At 44.0% G+C, this 19992-nt stretch overlaps 1 protein-coding gene across 2 annotated transcripts in view; it reads left to right on the top strand.

The window, feature by feature from the left end:
* SPAG17 (sperm associated antigen 17) overlaps positions 1-19992 on the top strand; it is a 73359-nt gene that overhangs the window by 38265 nt on the left and 15102 nt on the right. For both annotated transcript variants that reach the window (XM_083419189.1, XM_083419190.1), the window contains 15 exons: positions 181-292; positions 917-1057; positions 1310-1423; positions 1914-2143; positions 2797-2914; positions 3981-4423; positions 5473-5599; positions 7733-7947; positions 9610-9754; positions 10705-10859; positions 11810-12001; positions 14487-14599; positions 14999-15129; positions 15975-16102; positions 19026-19208. In XM_083419189.1, coding sequence (XP_083275315.1) covers positions 181-292; positions 917-1057; positions 1310-1423; positions 1914-2143; positions 2797-2914; positions 3981-4423; positions 5473-5599; positions 7733-7947; positions 9610-9754; positions 10705-10859; positions 11810-12001; positions 14487-14599; positions 14999-15129; positions 15975-16102; positions 19026-19208 — 2547 coding nt within the window. The remainder of the gene's footprint in view (positions 1-180; positions 293-916; positions 1058-1309; positions 1424-1913; positions 2144-2796; positions 2915-3980; positions 4424-5472; positions 5600-7732; positions 7948-9609; positions 9755-10704; positions 10860-11809; positions 12002-14486; positions 14600-14998; positions 15130-15974; positions 16103-19025; positions 19209-19992) is intronic.

Genomic DNA, 19992 nt, shown 5'->3' with positions numbered 1-19992 from the left:
ATATTTATATTTTATTGAAATAATTTCGATTATAAAGAAATAAATTGATGCACGAAAAAACCACACACTTCATGAGTCACAAAACAGCGGTGGAGTCGTCTTGCTGATAGAGTATTCCAGTTTTCCTTGGCTGAAAACTTCTGTCTAATTCTACCTTTTCCTGCAACTGTTCTGTCCTAGTTTCTTGGATACAATATGGCTGAGAATCCCATTCAAGTTGCAGGGACGACCCGATATCTGTTCCCTACTGACGGAGGACAAATCCAGGCAGAAAGGATAACGTTTGAAAAAGGTGATTCTTTCGCACTTGGCATTTCTATGGTTTTCTAAACATGCATTTAGAATCAGTATTGATAGTCGTTTCACTGTTGAAGTAATAATAGTGTAGCATTGTGGTTAACAGACTAAGCTATGAATCAGGAGCTCCTGATTTGAATTTTGCCTCTGCCAAGAATTCACTGAGTAGCCATTGGTGAGCCATCTTCCCTCAGGCACCACCCAGCGGTGGAGCAAGCCGGTCGGGCACCTGGGGTGGCTTTGCCATTCACTGATCATGAGGAACACCATATTCTAAAATAAAACTCTGGACTAAGTTGATTAGAATCCTGGTTCCAAGGATATATTTCTATGCCTCAAGGAAAACATTTGATTGAAAGTTATGTTTTAAATGCTGCTTACATTTTACTTTTTTAAAATTGGAGAATGAATATTTTGCAGTCACATTTTAAATGTAATTAGAGAAGCTAATGTGGAAACAGCTCTATCTAACCTTGGGAACCAGTGCAAACCAGTTCAGCAAATACTCTAGCAATCTGTTTTATTTAATTTTGGCCTCATTCATTCTCTGGTACCAGAAACACAAGTCTTCGGTGACCATTTTAATTCTGTTTACTGTTTTTCTTTCCTTTTCTCCTAGGGGCAACTTTGGTCAAAGTGAAGGTAATAAAGGACAACCACTGTTTCTTCATTCATATCATAGACCCCCAGAAATGTGAACAAGAGAAAGAAACTAACGAAGAAAGAGGTGACTCCCCAGGTGAACAAGAGCCAGAGCCAGGTCAGTGTGTTAGCATCAGTTGTATATAAATAAAATGATGTGAAAAGTATGATGAGTGTTACATCATTGAAGTTTCCCTAGAAAATTAGAAAGAGCAAAGCTCTAAGAAATAACCAATGTTTGCTTCTCCCAGGGAGTTGGCCAAGGATTAATGTGACCGTAGAGTCAAAAAGGCTTAGCTACCCCTAAAGAGAGAAAGCAACTCATTTTAATATTAAAAACTGGCGTTGTCTTCTTTCACTTCTTCTTTAGACAAACCATTGACTCAATCGAAAGCTGTGAGCAAGTTTGGATCATTTTCTGCAACCTTAGAAAATGAAATCCATCTCTCCTTTAGCTGCTATGGAGCATCAGGAAAAGCAGAAGGTAAAACAAGCAAAATGAAGAAAATGATCAAATCATTTTCTACGATCTTTGTCATATCTGTTTAATTCTCATGCTTCTGCCCTCTGGACCTCTTATGGAAGAGGCACACAAAGAGGGGCCTCAGCTGTTGATCACAGGGTCTGGGTCAGTTCTTATGGGGAGTGGTGGTCCTTGATGTATTTAAGGCTTTATGGGTCAAAACCTTGTGTCTCTGGCACTTGGAACCTCGCCGGAATTGAGTCCTCAGCTGTGGCCTGTCTTAGAGCTTGGCCCAAGGCCTAACAAATAAACTCAGATTGTAACCAGTGACACAGAACAGGAGCACATCATCTCCATGTGGCCTTTGGTGCCCAGTTGTACTTCAACTTTCTTCTTTTGTCTTTAAACAAACATTTTGAAAAATCATATTTTCCCCAAGTTTGCCTAAATACACAAGAAATTTACATGTGATATTCTTCTATTTCATATAAACCATTTTGTTCCCCTGCAGAAGAAAGTGATCCCAATTTAGCGGCCATTTTGACTATCCCTTCCGTAAATGTGCCCACTTCCGCTTTGGTTACCTCGCCTGTTTCTACTCCTGCTACTACAACTACAACCACAGGAAAGACTAAGCCTTCTAAAGAAAAATCAGGCAAAAACTTACCATCTGCCAAAATGAGCTCCCGTCTCACAGTGACTGGCTCTCCAGATGACTCTTCAAAGCAAGATGAGAAAAAGGTGTTGCTATATTTCCTACTAAGTATGGTTCCTGAGCCCTGAGGGAATGTATATCATTACCCTAGCACACTGAGAGGTAAAGGACCCCTGGATGGTTAAGTCCATTCAAAGGTGACTCTGGGGTTGTGGCGCTTATCTCGTTTTCAGGCCAAGGGAGCCGGCGTTTATCCCCAGACAGCTTTCCGGGTCATGTGGCCAGCATGACTAAACCGCTAGTGGCACACGGAGGATGCGGGTGGTGCTGTGGTGTAAACCACTGAGCCTCTTGGGCTTGCCAATTGGAAGGTTGGCGGTTCGAATCCCCACAACAGAGTGAGCTCCCGTTGCTCAGTCCCAGCTCCTGCCAACCTAGCAGTTCGAAAGCACGCCCGTGCAAGTAGATAAATAGGTACTGCTGTGGCAGGAAGGTAAACGGTGTTTCTGTGCGCTCTGGTTTCCGTCACGGTGTCCCGTTGCGCCAGAAGTGGTTTAGTCATGCAGGCCACATGACCCATAAAGCTGTCTGCGGGCAAACACTGGCTCCCTCGGCCTGAAAGCGAGTTGAGTGCTGCAACCCCATAGTCGCCTTTGACTGGGCTTAACCATCCAGGGGTCCTTTACCTTTTAAAAATAGTTTTAGAAATGCTATTTTCTGTGTCTCTTTCATTCTCTAGGTAGATGTAGAGGAGTTGATCCAAACGCCACCTATTCCAGATATCCGTGTTTTCAATAGTTTGAATGTGTCCTGTCCCAATGGATTGGTACTATCCTTTCTTGGCCAAAAATTCACAGGTTAGTGCTGATCATTGTTACGCGAGCACAACATGCTTTTGCAAAAGTATTCATTTTGAAGGCATTCTGAATCCAGGTGGAGATGGGTGGGAACTGAGGGCTGATGTCTGCTGCCATATAAAGCCATGATGGAGCTGGTTGGAAGGGAGGTGTCACAGATACCTGCTGTGTATGGTTCTCCAACATCTGCTGCAACTGCATGAGACGTGAGGGTGGAGGTGGGGGTAGAAGCAGATGTGGTAACAATAATGACATGAGGTTGGTGGGACTGCTGAATGGTATGACATATAGGTCTGAAGGGAGTGCTCTGTTTTCAGCCTGAACCATCTTTTAGAGCTGTATGCCAGTGGTGGGTGGGGCCAGGGGGAAGTGGGTGGAGCAATGGGTGTGACCCTTACCTTTGTAAGAGAGGTAGGAATGGAAAGATCTGTCATGTTTTGTTGCCCCAGTTTCTCATTTTCCCATTTTTAAATTAAATTATCCACATTTTGCAGCCATTGGCAGGTTGTTGTTTTTAATCCATCACTGTTTTAGTGCAAAATTCTCCTAATAAACACATTTTAAATGCAGTTTTGGCTAATGTACTGATACTTTTAGTGCCAAAATAAATATGACTGCAGCAATTGTGTGTATTTAAACACAAAATGCCCTGATCATGTAGACAGAGGTGACAAGTGTCTGATTTTTGAAAGAGATGCGTAGATAAGGAGTGCAGAACTCTCTTCCACCAGTGAGTAGATTTCTTATGGCTGGGGTTGGGAGGATGTGATCTGCAAGTACAGGGAGGGTTTTTGCACTGTCCCCCATATGTCCATTTTTGCTATTAATCTTAGATTCCCCTCACTTTTCTACATGGTTTTTGTGGTTCCATGTTTAAATAAGTAGAACTTCTGTCATCCATAAAGAATGTCTCTCAACATAAATTGGGCGTAACATCTGGGCAATATCTATCTTGAAGTCATTCATTTGCCACCCTGATATTTTGGCATATATTAGTTAGCTCCATAGTTTGCAGTTGCTAATAATTATTACCTGCTAAGGGGCATCATGTTTTGATCCGTGAAAGGTGAAGAAATGGGAAACAAGGCCAAGAGTGAAGATGAAGGAAGCAAAGTAGACGAAGTAGCTAAATTGGACGAGGGCAAAATAGATGAAATTAAGACACAAGAAGCCAAAGAAGAGCAAGTGAAGGCCCATGAAACCATAGCAAGCAAGACCAAAGGAAATGAAGACAAGGCAGACGAAGTCAAGCCCCTTGATGAATCTGTGGCAGACGATGCCTTAAAGGATGAGGCCAACGAAGGCAAGGCTGAGGCTGAAACAGAGGAGGACCCTGCGAACAAAGCCAGGGAATCTATTTTTGAGATATTTACTAGGCAGAGTTATCCCCAAAGGGTGAAGCATTCACAGCTGCAAAAAGCAGTGAAGAATCCAATAGATCAGGAAGTGTCTAGAGTTACTACGAGACAAGGAACTGTCATAAAGTACATGTTGGATGGATCCACTCAGGTACGCTAACAAAATTCATTTGGCATTGGCTAAGATTCAGTTTTACTGTTTATTTCCTGAAGCGATGGTTACCGCACCACAAAATCCCCCTTCTTCATTTCCCATCAGCTGTACATATTTCAATTCCTGCTTAGACTTTTATTTAACTATAACATATTCCCAAAATGCCAAGCAGAGTTACTTTTCACTTTGTCAGCCCACAAAAAGCATTAGTTATAAATCAGTATTCCACAAATACAACTTATACCTCCTGCAGTTTTACGTGCCCAAAAGTCTGGTGATGGTAAATAAGAAATCCTCCACAGCTGCAGCATTCTGAGTTCTTTCTCTCTTTGCTCATGTGGGTACAAGTGAGTCAGGGTGCTTAGCAAATGTTCCTAGCCTTTAGGTCATTTCTTAATTCAAAATATAGCCCCTGTTAAGAATTACTTTCAGCCAGGGGTCTGTTGCTATTGTATTTGTCTATATCAGTGTTTCCCCACCCCACCCCCCAAAATCTTCGTGAGCTAGTTCCTCATTTATGCCATCCATATTTGAGCATTTTAGCCTGTAATCCTATTACCTGTGTGTAAGTCCCATTGGGGATGCGGGTGGCGCTGTGGGTTAAGCCACAGAGCCTAGGACTTGCCGATCAGAAGGTCAACAGTTCGAAACCCCGTGACAGGGTGAGCTCCCGTTGCTCGGTCCTTGCTCCTGCCCACCTAGCAGTTCGAAAGCACCTCAAAGTGCAAGTAGATAAATAGGTACCGCTCCGGCGGGAAGGTAAACGGCATTTCTGTGCGCTGCTCTGGTTCGCCAGGAGCGGCTTAGTCATGCTGGCCACATGACCCAGAAGCTGTACGCCGGCTCCCTCGGCCAGCAAAGCGAAATGAGCGTCGCAACCCCAGAGTCGGCCACGACTGGACCTAATGGTCAGGGGTCCCTTTACCTTTACTTTAAGTCCCTTTGAGTTTATTGAGGCTTACTTTGGATTGCCCTGATAGTTCTATTTGCTGAGTGTAAATGTCATTGACTGTAAGGATTTTAAGACTGTTTTTTTTCTTCCCTAGATACTGTTTGCTGATGGCACAGTGATCAGAAGCCCTGATTCTGGTCCTGTTTTACCTCCTCCACCTCCTGCAAGTACACCACATACAGAGGCCACACCTCCTCCTGATACAAGCACCAAGAAAACTAGTAGGTGGTCAGGGGGCTGAGTAATCCAAAACTTTTATTGCCTGATTCATGTTTTATGTTCCCACATACTTTACCACTTGATCTGATATCAAGATGGCAATCACAATTCAAAATGGTATAAATCTCGCCCTTCTTTTTTTAAGCATGACTGTGAGACAAATGTTGCACTCACTCTGTAGGCCTTTAGGTAAATAGAGACTCTTTGCTCTCTAAGAGTGTGTGAATGAATTAATAGCTGCTCGCATTTATCCAAGGTCATTCATACATCGTGAGTGTAAAGTACAGCTCTGTATTCTCTATCTCACTTTTCTGTACAATAAACCACTCTTTCATTTAGGTGTTGGGTATAAGGAGTGGTAAATGAAAGTATAAACATGCATCCGAAACCATGAAGATCAAGTATTTTTTAAAATATTGGAGTAAATTTTTAATTTATTTAAAAGACCACTGTAAACAGTTAAAATCACTGGCAGGGATGTAATGACACTTGTCATGTGGAATTAACTATGGTAACTGTGGACATACAACAGATGGACACAGTGGTGTAGCCTGGGTTGTCAGCACCTGGGGCAAGGCAAGTAATTTGCGCCCCCCCCCCCCGCTGCACTGTCCCTCCCCCAGATAGTCCCTCGCTCTCTCTCCGCACCACACCGCACGCCTGGCAACCCCCCCCTCCACAGCGGGTGGCGACCCGGCGGCTCGGATCAGATTCGCACAGCCAGCACTGCAGTGAGAGAGAGTGAGTGAGCCAGGTAGGGGCAGAGAGCTGCGAGTGCGAGCGCGCCCCCCCCCCCAGATGTTGCGCCCGGTGCGGCCGGGCCCCCCTGCACCCCCCACGCTACACCACTGGATGGACAATGGTAAAAGATGCAGTAAATTTAATCTTAAATATGGAACCCATGGAGGGAGGGAAGGAGGTCTGAAGGTTCAAAAGAACCTTTTATTTTAATGTTTGAAATGGTTAAAGTTAAAATATATAAAATTGTGAAAAAACTATTAAAAAATGAAAGTATCAGCATGCGTTTAGACAATGCATGTTTTTTCTTCTAAGGAAACTATTTCTGTTCCTCTTAGGAGGGTGGTTTGGATTTTAATGTAGAGTGGGCATATATTTAATCTAGACATACACTTGCAACAACAGATCATATTGAAAGGCACAGGCTGAGCTTTAATCTTTGGCAAGTGGAAGGACAGGGAAAGCCCATGCCTTAAGACCCCTTGCAAGCCTATCTCTTGTCAGTAGGGTCTCTTGAAACCTCAAGTTAAAAATGTTGAGTCAGCAGCTGACTGAGAAAGATCGTCATGAGCATGTTCCTTAGGAGCAGCCTCAGCATTCATCTCTCTGTTCTTGGGACTATCTGTGATATAGAGTAGACCAGTTCTGTCCTCAGACAAGGTCAGCCCAAGAGCAGCAAGGAAGAAATAATAATAATAATAATAATAATAATAATAATAATAATAATAGCAGTCCAACGACCCATAAAATGGATTCAGAATAAAATACAGATTCGTACCGACACCCCCCCCCCCCCCCAGGGAAGGAAGACCGAAGCGTTATTTGTTTAGTCATGGGTATACTGATATTTGATTCGTATAACCACTGAAAGAAACTTTGCCATGGCCACTGTGATATTATTGGACTTGTTGTCCAGAAGGTATTTGGTATAGTAGGCTTAGATTACCCGGCCAATTTGCCAACAGTGGTTTAATCAATAGTTCCCTAGCTTGATCATATTCTCCACAATGCAATAAAATATGCCTCGTACCGTCGACATCCTGGGAGCATGCACACATCTTATTTTGACAAGGGATGCCTCTCAGTCTGCCATCCAGCACTTCTGACGGGAATACATTTAATCTGGCTTTGGTGAAAAGACGCCGATATGTTGGTACAGACAAATTTCGAAGCTATGCAGGTGTCTGAAAATCGAACCCATAGTGAATTCCTACTGCTAATGGGAAGAAATAAGTCTTCCAAACTTCAGGGTTCCTGCCTGTCATTCTGCGTAGGAGAGGTTAATGGAAAAATAAATTTTGACCCCACAGAAGGTTGTGGTGGTGGCAGCAGTGATAATGATTATATAGTGCTGTTAGTGCATTTAAGTGATCCTAATTTTTCTTCTTCTTCTCTAGGAAAAGGTACGAAGGGTGCTCCTGCACTAAAAGTTGAAGCAGCTGAAGTCGCTGCTCAGGATCACCTGCTAGATATGGAACAATCTCCAGATGCCCTGGCAGGCACCTGGATAACCACGACCCCCTTGGGCATTCAAATAGGCACCAAGGGCTCAGAGAGGCTGGACCTGAAGCCACTGCTGGCCTACCAGGCCACCGACCCAGTTACTGGAACGGTAATACTGTGTTTGTAATCTCCCATGGCATTCTCATACCTCCAAGTGGCACAGCGATCACATGCTACCTTTGTTTCTCTATAGTTCTTTCATAGTAAAGCATGCAAAGATACTACGTTCTTTTAATAAAAGGCTGTGAGGAGCAAGCATGCACCTCCCAAATGCAGTCATACCTTGGAAGTCGAACGGAATCCGTTCCAGAAGTCCGTTCGACTTCCAAAACGTTCGGAAACCAAAGTGTGGGAAGCTCCTGCAGCCAATTGGAAGCCCCGCCAGACGTCCGGCTTCCCAAAAATAGTTTGCAAAGCGGAACACTCATTTCCACGTTTGTGGCGTTCGGGAGCCAAAACGTTCTAGAACTAAGCTGTTTGAAAACCAAGGTACGACTGTAAAATGTTCTGGTTTCATGTTCAGGATCAATCCACCGATAAAACTCCAGTATTCTTCTACTGGCACGTATAGGGTTTAGGGGGAGTGTAGTACCTCTGGTGGGAGACCTGTTGCATTCTTTCTTGGGTAGTTTGTCCTCCTTTGGTCCCCACTCTGCACTCAGCTCTCACCTGTGGCTCCTAGAAGCTGTCAGCATGTGATAGCGGCCACACCCTGGAAATGATTTTGACTGGCCCGCTAAACCTGGCGAGGGCAACCGATGGGTCTCAAACCCTCGGTGACTTAAGAACTTCCCCTGTATGCGAAGACAGGCTCTTGCAGATTGAGCAGATGAGACTAATAGTGGCTCCAATGGTCAAGAAGGCAGTTTCTGCCCCTGCTGCAGAGGGAAGTGAGGGGCAGATGGGGCTCGTCAACTTGGGAAGGGAGCCCATCTAGGAGAAGGAAAACTCTGATTCTAAACCTCTGCTGCCTTGCGAGATACCTTCAGGAGAAGGAAAGTCTAAGGCTAAACCAGGGATCAGCAAACTTTTTCAGCAGGGGGCCAGTTTACTGTCCCTCAGACCTTGTGGGGGGCCGGACTATATTTGGGGGTGGGGAGTGGGGAATGAACGAATTCCTATGCCCCACAAATAACCCAGAGATTTATTTTAAATAAAAGGACACATTCTGCTCATGTAAAAACATGCTGATTCCCGGACCGTCCACGGGCCGGATTTAGAAAGTGATTGGGCCGGATCCGGCCCCCGGGCCTTAGTTTGCCACCCATGGAGTAAACCCAGCCCAATCGCCTTCTAAATCCAGCCTGCAGAATGTCCGGGAATCAGCGTGTTTTTACGTGAGTAGAATGTGCCCTTTTATTTAAAATGCTTCTCTGGGTTATTTGTGGGACATAGGAATTCGTTCATTCCCCCCCCCCAAAAAAAAAATAGTCTGGCCCCCTGCTGAAAAAGTTTGCTGACCCCTGGAGTATACCCTATACATATCCAGAGTGGAGACCCTATGATGGTTGGATGGTGCCTGATATGCCTCTTTCCGGCAATTCCTGCAACCAAGCTAGAGCCAAACGTATTGCTCTGGACCACATCAGTGAGGCCAAGAGGGGGTCCTTATTGCCTGGGCAGACCAGGACCTCCTTGCACCCTGGCCAGGCTTGTGCCCCAGGGAGGTCACTTCAGTGCTGCTGGTGTAGAATTTGACTTCACCCCAGTGGCACCCTCAGTTGCCTCTTGGGAAAGATGGATGCCAACAGCAAATCTTCTATTTCTCCAGGTAATGACCATAAGGGAAGACATGGTCGTTGTGGTGGAGAAAAGCGATGGTTCCAGAATAGTAGATCATGCTGATGGCACCAGAATAACCACTTTCTTCCAAGAGTGTGTTGAAATGGTTGAGTCCGCTGACAGTGAAGAAACAGGTATGTGCGTGGTTCTCGTATAATCCTTTCTCATTGCAAAAAAAAAAGGTGGGACCGTTTAAATTCCTGTGTTTTCAGTTGGCTTTAACATATTACAGTACTTTATCATTTCCACAAGGAGAAATTCATTTACATCAATTGTAAAAGCTATTTTGAATAATTACATTCAGCTGATTTTAGTTATTCATCTTCTGAATCCTGGTGATGGACCAGAGACAAGAAAGGTGTCCTATGTTTTTGTTCTCAAAGATTAAACAGATTGAGAGTTGCAGTATAGCTGCTGCTGATGGTGGCGGCTGTCCTCAATCTGCTCACTTGTGACAGTTACTGTGATGATCAGAGAACAAAGTTATATTTGCCACAAGCAGAACCTTCCATCTTACCTAGGGAAGCCTGAAAAACCTCATCCTTGATATAGCAAGATGGAGGCATTTAGATGATTTCTTACCAACATACAGACCTTTTTGCACCAAGAATGGTGGTTAAATAAGCAGTTGCTCTCAGTCAGGTGTTGCTGATTGCTGGTAATGCATCAGATAATACTTTTGAATCTTGAACAGAATTTAATTTATTCTTTCGTCCTGCCCAATGCATTGAATTCTGGTATTCTCTTAAAGCAGGGAGAGATTCATCATGCAATGAGCTACGTCCAAAATCCTGAAAGGTGCCAACATATCAGGGCAGAATGAGCAGAACGAGATGGTTGAAACAGCTACTGCTGTGTATAGAAACCAAATTTATTGAAGTGTATTTGTCAGAAAGTATTCAATTGGCAGAAAGTCTTATAAATCTGAGCTCCAAGGATACGATGGCAAGTTTAATAGTAAATGACAAGAGTTTTGAAGCCATCCTTGTGAGAAATAACATTGTTCTGCCACTCATCTTAGGCTTTGTCACAGTTCACAGTATAAATGTTCTTCTGAAGTTTGTTGACCTGGTTTCATTCCTAGACACCGAGCCCCAAACCATCACAAGGAAAGTAAAATGCATGCGTGTAGAAAATCCAGACTTTGCAACGATCATAACAAATTGTGAGGACAGTACGTGTTGTGCCATCTTTGCTGACGGAACTTCGATTATATCAAAGCCTGAAGGAACATACCAAGTGAGTCTACAGTTAAAAATGTATCCTATTATTATTATTATTTATTATTATTATTAAATTTCTACATCACCACTTACCTGCTGCCTTGTGGAACTTCTTCAGGAGAGGAAAGGGCTAAGGTGTAAACCCTACACAAATCGGGAGTGGCATCCCTAAGGTGGTTGGATGCTGCCTTGTGCGCCTCTTCCTGGCAGCTCTTGCAGCCGAGCCTTTCTCCTTTTTGATTGACCGGTGATTCTGAATCACAACTAGGATTGTCTTCAGAATCCCTTGATGCTCTTGCTCTCATTCTAAAAAGATATCTATCCATATTCTGCGAATAAAAATTATTTTTATACTATACTGTACTATACTATACTGAAATGTTTCAATGTTTGTCCTTGAATCTTCGTGCCGCACTGGCCACCCTCTCTTGCCACACCATTGTGGCACACCCTTTGAGAACCACCAGTCTAACCCCTTGAGCTTCAACGTCCATTTTGTGCCCCATTATTTCCCAAGCCCCAGATTTCCAGTTATGCTAAGTTTTATATGAAATTGATGAATGCGAGTATTCTAAAACAGCTCTATTATTAGAACACACATTTGTGAACTGTTATTCCCGAGAGTGAAAATGTTAACAAATGGCAAGCAGGAAGAGGTACATGAAAAGTTGTTGTTGTTGTTTAGTCGTCTTAGTCGTGTTCGACTCTCCGTGACCCCATGAACCGGAGCATGCCTTGGAAACTCTCACTTTCTTCCCAAAGCTTCCCCCTTTTTATGTCCATGGAGTTTTCTTGGCAAAATACTGGAGTGGATTGCAGTTGACCTTCTCCAACATGAAAAGTAGTTAAGCATAAAGGGATGGACTGCAATCCATTTTCAAACTAATTCATCCTGCACATCCATGGCACTTACATTGATTAGTAAATTTATGGGTGGCTGAATCTCCTCCTTTATTATCGTGGTAGATACTGCCCATGAACAAAGGCTGCCTCTTCGTCGATGAAAACTGTTGTGCAGTTTACTCTCCAGAGGCATTTGAAAAAAGTGGAAGTGATCTTGTATCCAATTTTGAGGATCAGCAGGCAGGAAAATACGTTATGAAACACAACTCCAGGATTGCCTGTGAGGTGACAGACCAGGCAGGAAACATTTTTAAGGTAAAACACTACAGTTTGTTCTGCAGTTCATTGTGTGGATTTGTTTTACGAGGTTTGCTTTTAAATTGGGTTGTAATTATTTAAAATATATATAGTCAATCATTTGGCTTTTAATTTATTAAGATAAATTTAAAGAGCCTTCAGCTAGTGTGCTTCCAGCTCCTCTTCTGACATGACTCTGAGAAGTTGAACATTGGAAGCACTTGCTTCTCTTTTCAACTAACTTTGCACTTTGTTCAAAGCCAGAAATACTGGCCAGTGCCAACTACGGTTTATGTTTGTGTGTTCGTTTGTTTTTTAAGCCAATCTGCTTTATTGGCATTTTAAAAAGTGCATCGTACACATGGATCCGAACACAACACAGTTAACGAAACATAGTTGGAGATACTTTAGGATAAAACTGTCCAGACTTCATGAGGTACGAAGATGGCTCTTAGGACCTACGGTGATGTCATTTTATGGCGTCACTCAGAAATCTTGCCACATTCTCCATAACGTCATTACTACAATTGTTGAGCTGCTGGCACGAACAGATTCCCTCTGTTAAAGAAGAAATGGGTGATAGCCAGAGCTAGAGTATCCTCTCCGTTAAGTGCAAGCTTACAATGGTATTTCCGGGAAGTGTTGTATTGGAAGTGGACACCTAGGTCAGGGGTCAGCAAACTTTTTCGGCAGGGGGCTGGTCCACTGTCCCTTAGACCTTGTGGGGGGCTGGACTATATTTTTTGCAGGGGATGAACGAATTCCTGTGCCCCACAAATAACCAAGAGATGCATTTTAAATAAAAGCACACATTCTACTCATGTAAAAACATGCTGACTCCCAGACCATCCGCGGGCCGGATTGAGAAGGCGATTGGGCCAGATCCGGCCCCCGGGCCTTAGTTTGCCTACCCATGACCTAGGTATTTAAAGTTTTTAACCTGTTCCAACGGGCTTCCACTGATCTCCCACCTATGAGGCTCCCAAGATCTTGAGAAAACAAGCACTTTAGATTTTGCGACTTTCCGTGGTTTATGTACAATATTTATGTATTTCTTCTAGATCTGTGGGATTATATGCACGAGTAAAGAGAATTTGTATGTTTTTAATTTCTTACATTTGTGGTCCTTCTATCCCTTTGTTCTAGGAAAGCATTCGTGATAATCTTCCCCCACCTTTCCCCAGTGTTATCCTCACAATAATTCCTGTTATGCTGCCTGTGACTAGTCTTAGGTTTACACAGGAGGCTTCGTGGTTGAGCTGAGATTAGATGCCTTCATCTCTGTTATCAAAAGCCAGCGTTGGTCATAACACTGGCTTGGCCTATGGCAAGGAGCCACAGTGAAGTGGTTATGTGAGAAGGGTGGCATTAGAACAAGAGGGGAGTCCTCATGGGGAGATGCTTGAATCATGTTGGTTTTGGTGCTACGTGTAATAGAACACACAACTCTGGGAACAGGCTGATCAGGCAGAAGTGTGTAGACACACACATTACACCACAGCTAGCTAGGGACATTTGGGGAAGGAGAAGGTCTCCTAGGAATGCACCGCGAGGCCAGCTCTGCTCCGTCTCTGTTTGCATTTTATACCTCTTTTTTAGGGCTCCTGTATAAGCCATGCCAGTGGTGCTGTGGGTTAAACCACAGAGCCTAGGACTTGCTGATCAGAAGGTCGGCGGTTCGAATCCCTGTGACGGGGTGAGCTCCCGTTGCTCGGTCCCTGCTCCTGCCCACCTAGCAGTTCGAAAGCACGTCAAAGTGCAAGTAGATAAATAGGTACCACTCTGGCGGGAAGGTAAACGGCGTTTCCGTGCGCTGCTCTGGTTTGCCAGAAACGGCTTAGTCATGCTGGCCACATGACCCGGTAGCTGTACGCTGGCTACCTCAGCCAATAAAGCGACATGAGCGCCGCAACCCCAGAGTCGGCCACGACTGGACCAGTCAGGGGTCCCTTTACCTTTTAATAAGCCATGCCAGATTATCTGATGAAAGCGAGAGAAAGATGAGAATGATGTCACCACTTCAGATGAAGCAATTAGAGGCTTTAAAGCAGAGTTGAGCAAAATGTTCATGAAAACATATGTTCAGCAGATGTCCCCCGCCTCTTTCTTTCTTTCTTTCTTTCTTTCTTTCTCCCCTTCTCTCTCTACATTGGTTTTGTGCAACTGGTCTCAGTTGAACACTTTTGCCCCCATTTGAAGACCATCCCAAAATATCACCCAAGGGGTAATGGGGGGGGGGCTTAAAGCATTACGGAAGTGTTTGAAAAACGCCGTCATTGCCCTTCAACTTAGTCTTCTTTTCATTAAATGATCCCATCCCTTTAAATTTAAATAGATGATTGTAACAGGTGAGGCTTCCAAGGAAGAGACGAGACTTGAATACAATGGAATAGGTAGTTCCTCCCTACAGATTCAGGTGGAAATAACCTCTGTATACATAATGCCAAAGATGTGAGCGCCCAGAACTAGAGTTATGGCCAAGTGACTTTGCTTTTTATTGCAGGTCATGGCTGATGGCAGCACCTCTGAATTCATTGCTAATATTGATGCTGATGGAAAGGAATCGGAGATCACAGAAATTAAATTGCCAATCGTATATGGGGAACATGCACCCAGGTAGAAAATCAATAAAAGTTGCCCATTATGTCGTTTATAGGGCCAGCTGCCATATTTTAACCAGTGCTGGTTTTTTTTTGTCTTTTGGATAAATGGCCTATTTACACATATATGCAACCTGAGCCAACGATTTTAACTATTGCTTGAAGTTTCCTTGGTCCTCTTTTATTTCTCACCACATTTGTTGTGCCATATCTGCCCCTCCTTCGTTGTTCCACATTGCAATGATCCAAGGTTTTTTAAAAGCAATGCATATGAAGTTACTGAGTCAATGGTTTGGAGGGAAATTTATAGTAGCCCAGTTTTGACTTTTCATTCATTCTTCTACTGTTCTGGTTTTGTTCGTTATGTACTTTGCTTGAACTTGAACTGACCAGATGTGTGGGATTGATGATTTAGATTCTTCATTGTGTATGCTGACGGCTCAGGGACTGAACTCCTCCGTACCAGGGATGCAGAGGGATACCTGACCGATGCGTATGGTGATCCAGTTACAGCAGTTATACAAGAGCCAATACAAGAATGCCCAGGTAGGAGCACAATCCTCCATTTAGATCAGTCTTGTTTTGATGACGACGATGATGGTGATGATAAATTTAAGATTTATACCCTGCCTATCTGGCTGGGTATCCCCAGCCACTCTGGGCAGCTCCCAACTGAATATTAAAAACATCAAACATTAAGATCTTCCCTTAACAGGATTGCTTTCAGATGTCTTCTAAAAGGCCAGATAGTTCTTTATTTCCTTGACATCTGATGGGAGGGCATTCCACAGGGTGGGCACCACTACCGAGAAGTCCCTCAACCTGGTTCCCTGTAACCTCACTTTGCGCTAAGTACCTCCCATGTGACCAGTGTTAGCCAACCACATGAGAACTACCGGAGAACTCTCTAGAATTCAGTTACCAACCAATCAAATTTAACCACATAGTAACACATGCAAGCATTTACAATTTCAGTGAATTAAATTACTATACATAACAATTTCCCCATGATCAGTTGGCTTTTTGGAGGGGGGGGGACATCCTACCACACAATTTCAGAAATTCAAAGAACAACATTCTGTTTCTGGGAAAGTCTACTTTCCCCAGGTGTATCATCTATTTGCTATTGTGAATGTGGCAAAGCAAAACTCTTCATCACAGCCATTTCTTGCGATCTTGCGGGTTTTTTGTCTAGACTTACATCATTGTTGTAATAATAATAATAATAATAATTTTATTATTTATACCCCGCCGATCTGGCTGGGTTTCCCCAGCTACTTTGGACAGCTTACAAATATCTAAAAACAAAATAAAATGACTACCTACCTGAATCTTTTCAGAGATAGAATGACTAGTGATGTTCTCTGGGTTTTCTTTGTCTTTCAAACCAGGAATCCTAAGCATTACCGTACTTCGCCCTTTGAGTGAAGCGTCTCGATGGGTGATGAAGAGAGATTCATCCACTATCATCCCTTATAATCTCCAGTCAAGGGCCTGGGAAGATTTCCCTCCAGTTGAGGTATGCAGCGTTCAAAATTGCTTCCTTCAGTACTTGATCGTGATATGACAGCACTGATCTGGCAGGCCAATTTTTAAAAAAATGTTCATCTGAAGAATTCACAGTGATTTATTGAGGTCAGGAGTACCTGGGCTGGGTCCACGTACAGTGGTACCTCGGGTTACAAACACTCCGGGTTACAGACTCTGCTAACCCAGAAGTAGTACCTCGGGTTAAGAACTTTATCTCAGGATGAGAACAGAAACCGTGTGGTGGAAGACCTTGTTCAGGCTCTGTGTCGCAGAACTTTTTTAAAAAATGTGCAACTTGACATAAAATATTCCAGGAGGAAATTAGCCATTCCAAATTCAGGTTAGCTACATTTAGTTACCGAAGGGATAGGTGGAATGTTGCCAAAATAGTGCAATGCTTTGTTGTGTTGATAAAGAACATAGAAGCTTAGATAGTTACAGTGGTACCTTGGGTTACATACACTTCAGGTTATAGACTCCGCCAACCCAGAAATAGTACCTCAGGTTAAGAACTTTGCTTCAGGATGAGAACGGAAATCGTGCTCCGGCGGCGTGGCAGCAGCAGGAGGCCCCATTAGCTAAAGTGGTGCTTCAGGTTAAGAACAGTTTCAGGTTAAGAACATACTTCCAGAACGAATTAAGTTCATAACCAGAGGTACCACTGTACTGTTTCTCCTCCTGTCATTGATGCAGCTGCCTGTCTGTCTAGACACAAAAGTCTATGCAAAAGTATCCGCTTCTACCAGCCAAGCAAATGACTAGGAGAGTGTGCTGGCGATGTCACTGTGTAATGGTTCTAGGGGTTGCTCGTGCGTAGGTTGCCGCCACTCCTGGCTAGGTTACCTGGTTGAACCCTTTCTGTCTGGACAGCCTCAAGTTTCGTGGCTGCCTCAGTCGCTGGCAGAATCCGTCAGTGGGCGTTTCTTGAACCTCTTCCAGCATAGAAGCTGTTTGACGCCCAGTCTCCTTCTACTCTCCCTGCGTGGAAGTCTTCTACACAGGGAGGGTGTGGGCAGCGGAGGACCCCTTCTCTCCCCGCTGGTCCCAGGCAAGGAGTCATGGGATCGCCTCGCCGATTCCCCCATCTGCCCCCCTTCTCCACTGGTGTTACGCTGATTTCCTTCCCCAGCGGATGGGCTGCCTCTCTCCCTGCTGGGACCCTCTCCGGCATCCCTCTGGAGCCTTCTCTCCGCCTCCAGCTCCGATGGCAGTTCCCTGACACACTGTAACACCTTTCCTCAGATTTCCAGCTGCTGTCCCTTATAACTTTGGCCTTTTAGTAGAGTTTGGACTTTGCTCCATTAAGGTAATTTCCCCAGCAATCCTTTGGGACGTGGGGAGAGAAGAAAAGAGATGTGTAGATTAATTAAAACGTTTGTGACCCGGAAAACATCCTCATTTTAATATGTCGATTTAGGCATGTAAAAATCGGCTCCTGCTGCATCTCTGAAGGATCTTCTGGGGGAAATCAGAATCTATTTCTAACTTCACTTTTCAGAACCTTCATAATGTTTCATCACGCTGCCTATAAAATCATTGACTTATTTAATGGGCTCATTATTTTATTACTTTGTTTATTTATTAAATTTCTATACTGACCATCAGTGCCGGATTTACGTATAAGCTAAACAAGCTATAGCTTAGGGCCCCACTCTCTTGGGGCCCCCCAAAAAATTTAAAGGAAAAAAAACCTGGATGTACATTTCCAAAATATAAGATAAAAAAACAAATAAAATAAAACCTACATATAGCAACAGTGTTTTGTGTTGTGTAGGCTCCTGTGATGTAAGTCATGGGCCCCGCCTGCTAGCCTGCTCCCTAAAATATCACTGGTTTGCTCATTTCTATATATAGGGTGCCTACATTCTGCATGTGCAAATGGCCTTAGATACCTATTAGGTGCATAAATTACCATATAGCTTATATTCAGCACAAAAAACAGCGACAATTTGTTGTTGACAAAGGACAGCTGGACATATAAAGGGCTTTATTACCTTCAGTAGCTTAGGACCTCATCAAACCTAAATCCAGCCCTGCTGACTATCATCTAAGGATCACAGGGCAGTTTACAATATAAAAACACAAACATGCATAACATGGTAACAGTAGATGGTTGAATTAACCAATGGCCCGAGGAGAGAGGAATGTTTTTGTCCTAAAGATATGTATCAAAGGTGCCTCCCTGGGGAGAGCATTTTCCAAATGGGGAACCACCACAGAAAAGGCCTTTCTGTCATCCTCCAGACTCCTTGCGGGAGGCCTCAGTTGATGACCACAGAGTCTGGGCTGCTTCATATGAGGAGAGGCATATGATTATAAATAGCAACATAATCCAAGGTTCAAAAGCAATAATCATTCAGGCTTTTATGTTTACTACCCTAATACATAGTTCGTATGATGATGATGCGAAATTAATGAAGAAGAAAAATAATTTATGCCCCACCCATGTGGCTGGATTTCCCCAGCCACTCTGGGCAGCTCCCAACAGAACATTAAACAGAATGTCTGATGGGAGGGCATTCCACAGGGTGGGCGCCACTACCAAGAAGGCCCTCTGCCTGGTTCCCTGTAGCTTCACTTCTTGCAGTGAAGGAACCGCCAGAAGGCCCTCGGAGCCGGACCTCAGTGTCTGGGCTGAACGATGGAGGTGGAGACGCTCCTTCAGGAATACTGGGCCGAAGCCATTTAGGGCTTTAAAGGTCAGCACCAACACTTTGAATTGTGGTTGGAAACGTACCGGGAGCCAATGTAGATTTTTCGGGACAGGTGCTATATGATAGCAAGCTTTCTGATGCAACTGGCTGAAAGCAGATTTTCTGATAGGTTGATCCAGAAGACAATGCATAGAAGAAAGTCCCACTAAAATGCATGACAAGTAAAATATCGATTTTCTCTTTGTCATTTGGATTCAGAGAAAGACTCCAGGCCCTCCATTTGGAATGAATGCTTGGAAAGGCCTGTGCATAGAATTCAAGCAGTTAGCAGGTTCTCCTGCACCTATACAGAAATGTCCAAATGTTCTCCAAATCCGCCGGCTGATCCAGTATTCACCAGTCACTGATGAGCTCAGGCAGAAATTGCAGCTTTCTGTGAAGGTAAGGCAAACCCTGTGAAGATCTAGTGAAGCAAACACGCAGCTGATCTGTTAAGCTTTCTATGTTGTTGTTGTTGTTTAGTCGTTTAGTCATGTCCGACTCTTCGTGACCCCATGGACCAGAGCACGCCAGGCACTCCTGTCTTCCCCTGCCTCCTGCAGTTTGGTCAGACTCAGGTTCGTAGCTTCGAGAACACTGTCCAACCATCTCATCCTCCGTCGTCCCCACCAATGGAGATGCAGGCCAGATTGACCAGGGCTGGATTTCTCAACCAAGCTAATGAGAGATCCTGTTGTTGTTTAGTCATTTAGTCGTGTCCAACTCTTCGTGACCCCCTGGACCAGAGCACGCCAGGCACTCCTGTCTTCTACTGCCTCCCACAGTTTGGTCAAACTCATGCTGGTAGCTTCGAGAACACTGTCCAACGACCTCGTCCTCTGTCGTCCCCTTCTCCTTGTGCCCTCCATCTTTCCCAACATCAGGGTCTTTTCCAGGGACTCTTCTCTTCTCTTCTCTTCTCTTCTCTTCTCTTCTCATGAGGTGGCCAAAATATTGGAGCCTCAGCTTCAGGATCTGTCCTTTCCTTAAGAATGGATACGTTTGATCTTCTTGCAGTCCATGGGACTCTCAAGAGTCTCCTCCAGCACCATAATTCAAAGCTTTCAAGAGTACATCTTTCAATAGTACATCTAAAAAAACCTGAATGCTCAGAGAAGCTTGAATTAAAGGACTCACCCTTCCTTCTTTAAATTCCCAGAAGTTCTACTTAATGGGTTAGAACCAA

The sequence above is a fragment of the Podarcis tiliguerta genome (assembly GCF_965153285.1).
Source record: "Podarcis tiliguerta genome assembly, chromosome: 17".
Taxonomy (NCBI): domain Eukaryota; kingdom Metazoa; phylum Chordata; class Lepidosauria; order Squamata; family Lacertidae; genus Podarcis; species Podarcis tiliguerta.
This window is presented reverse-complemented; position numbering and strand designations above follow the sequence as displayed.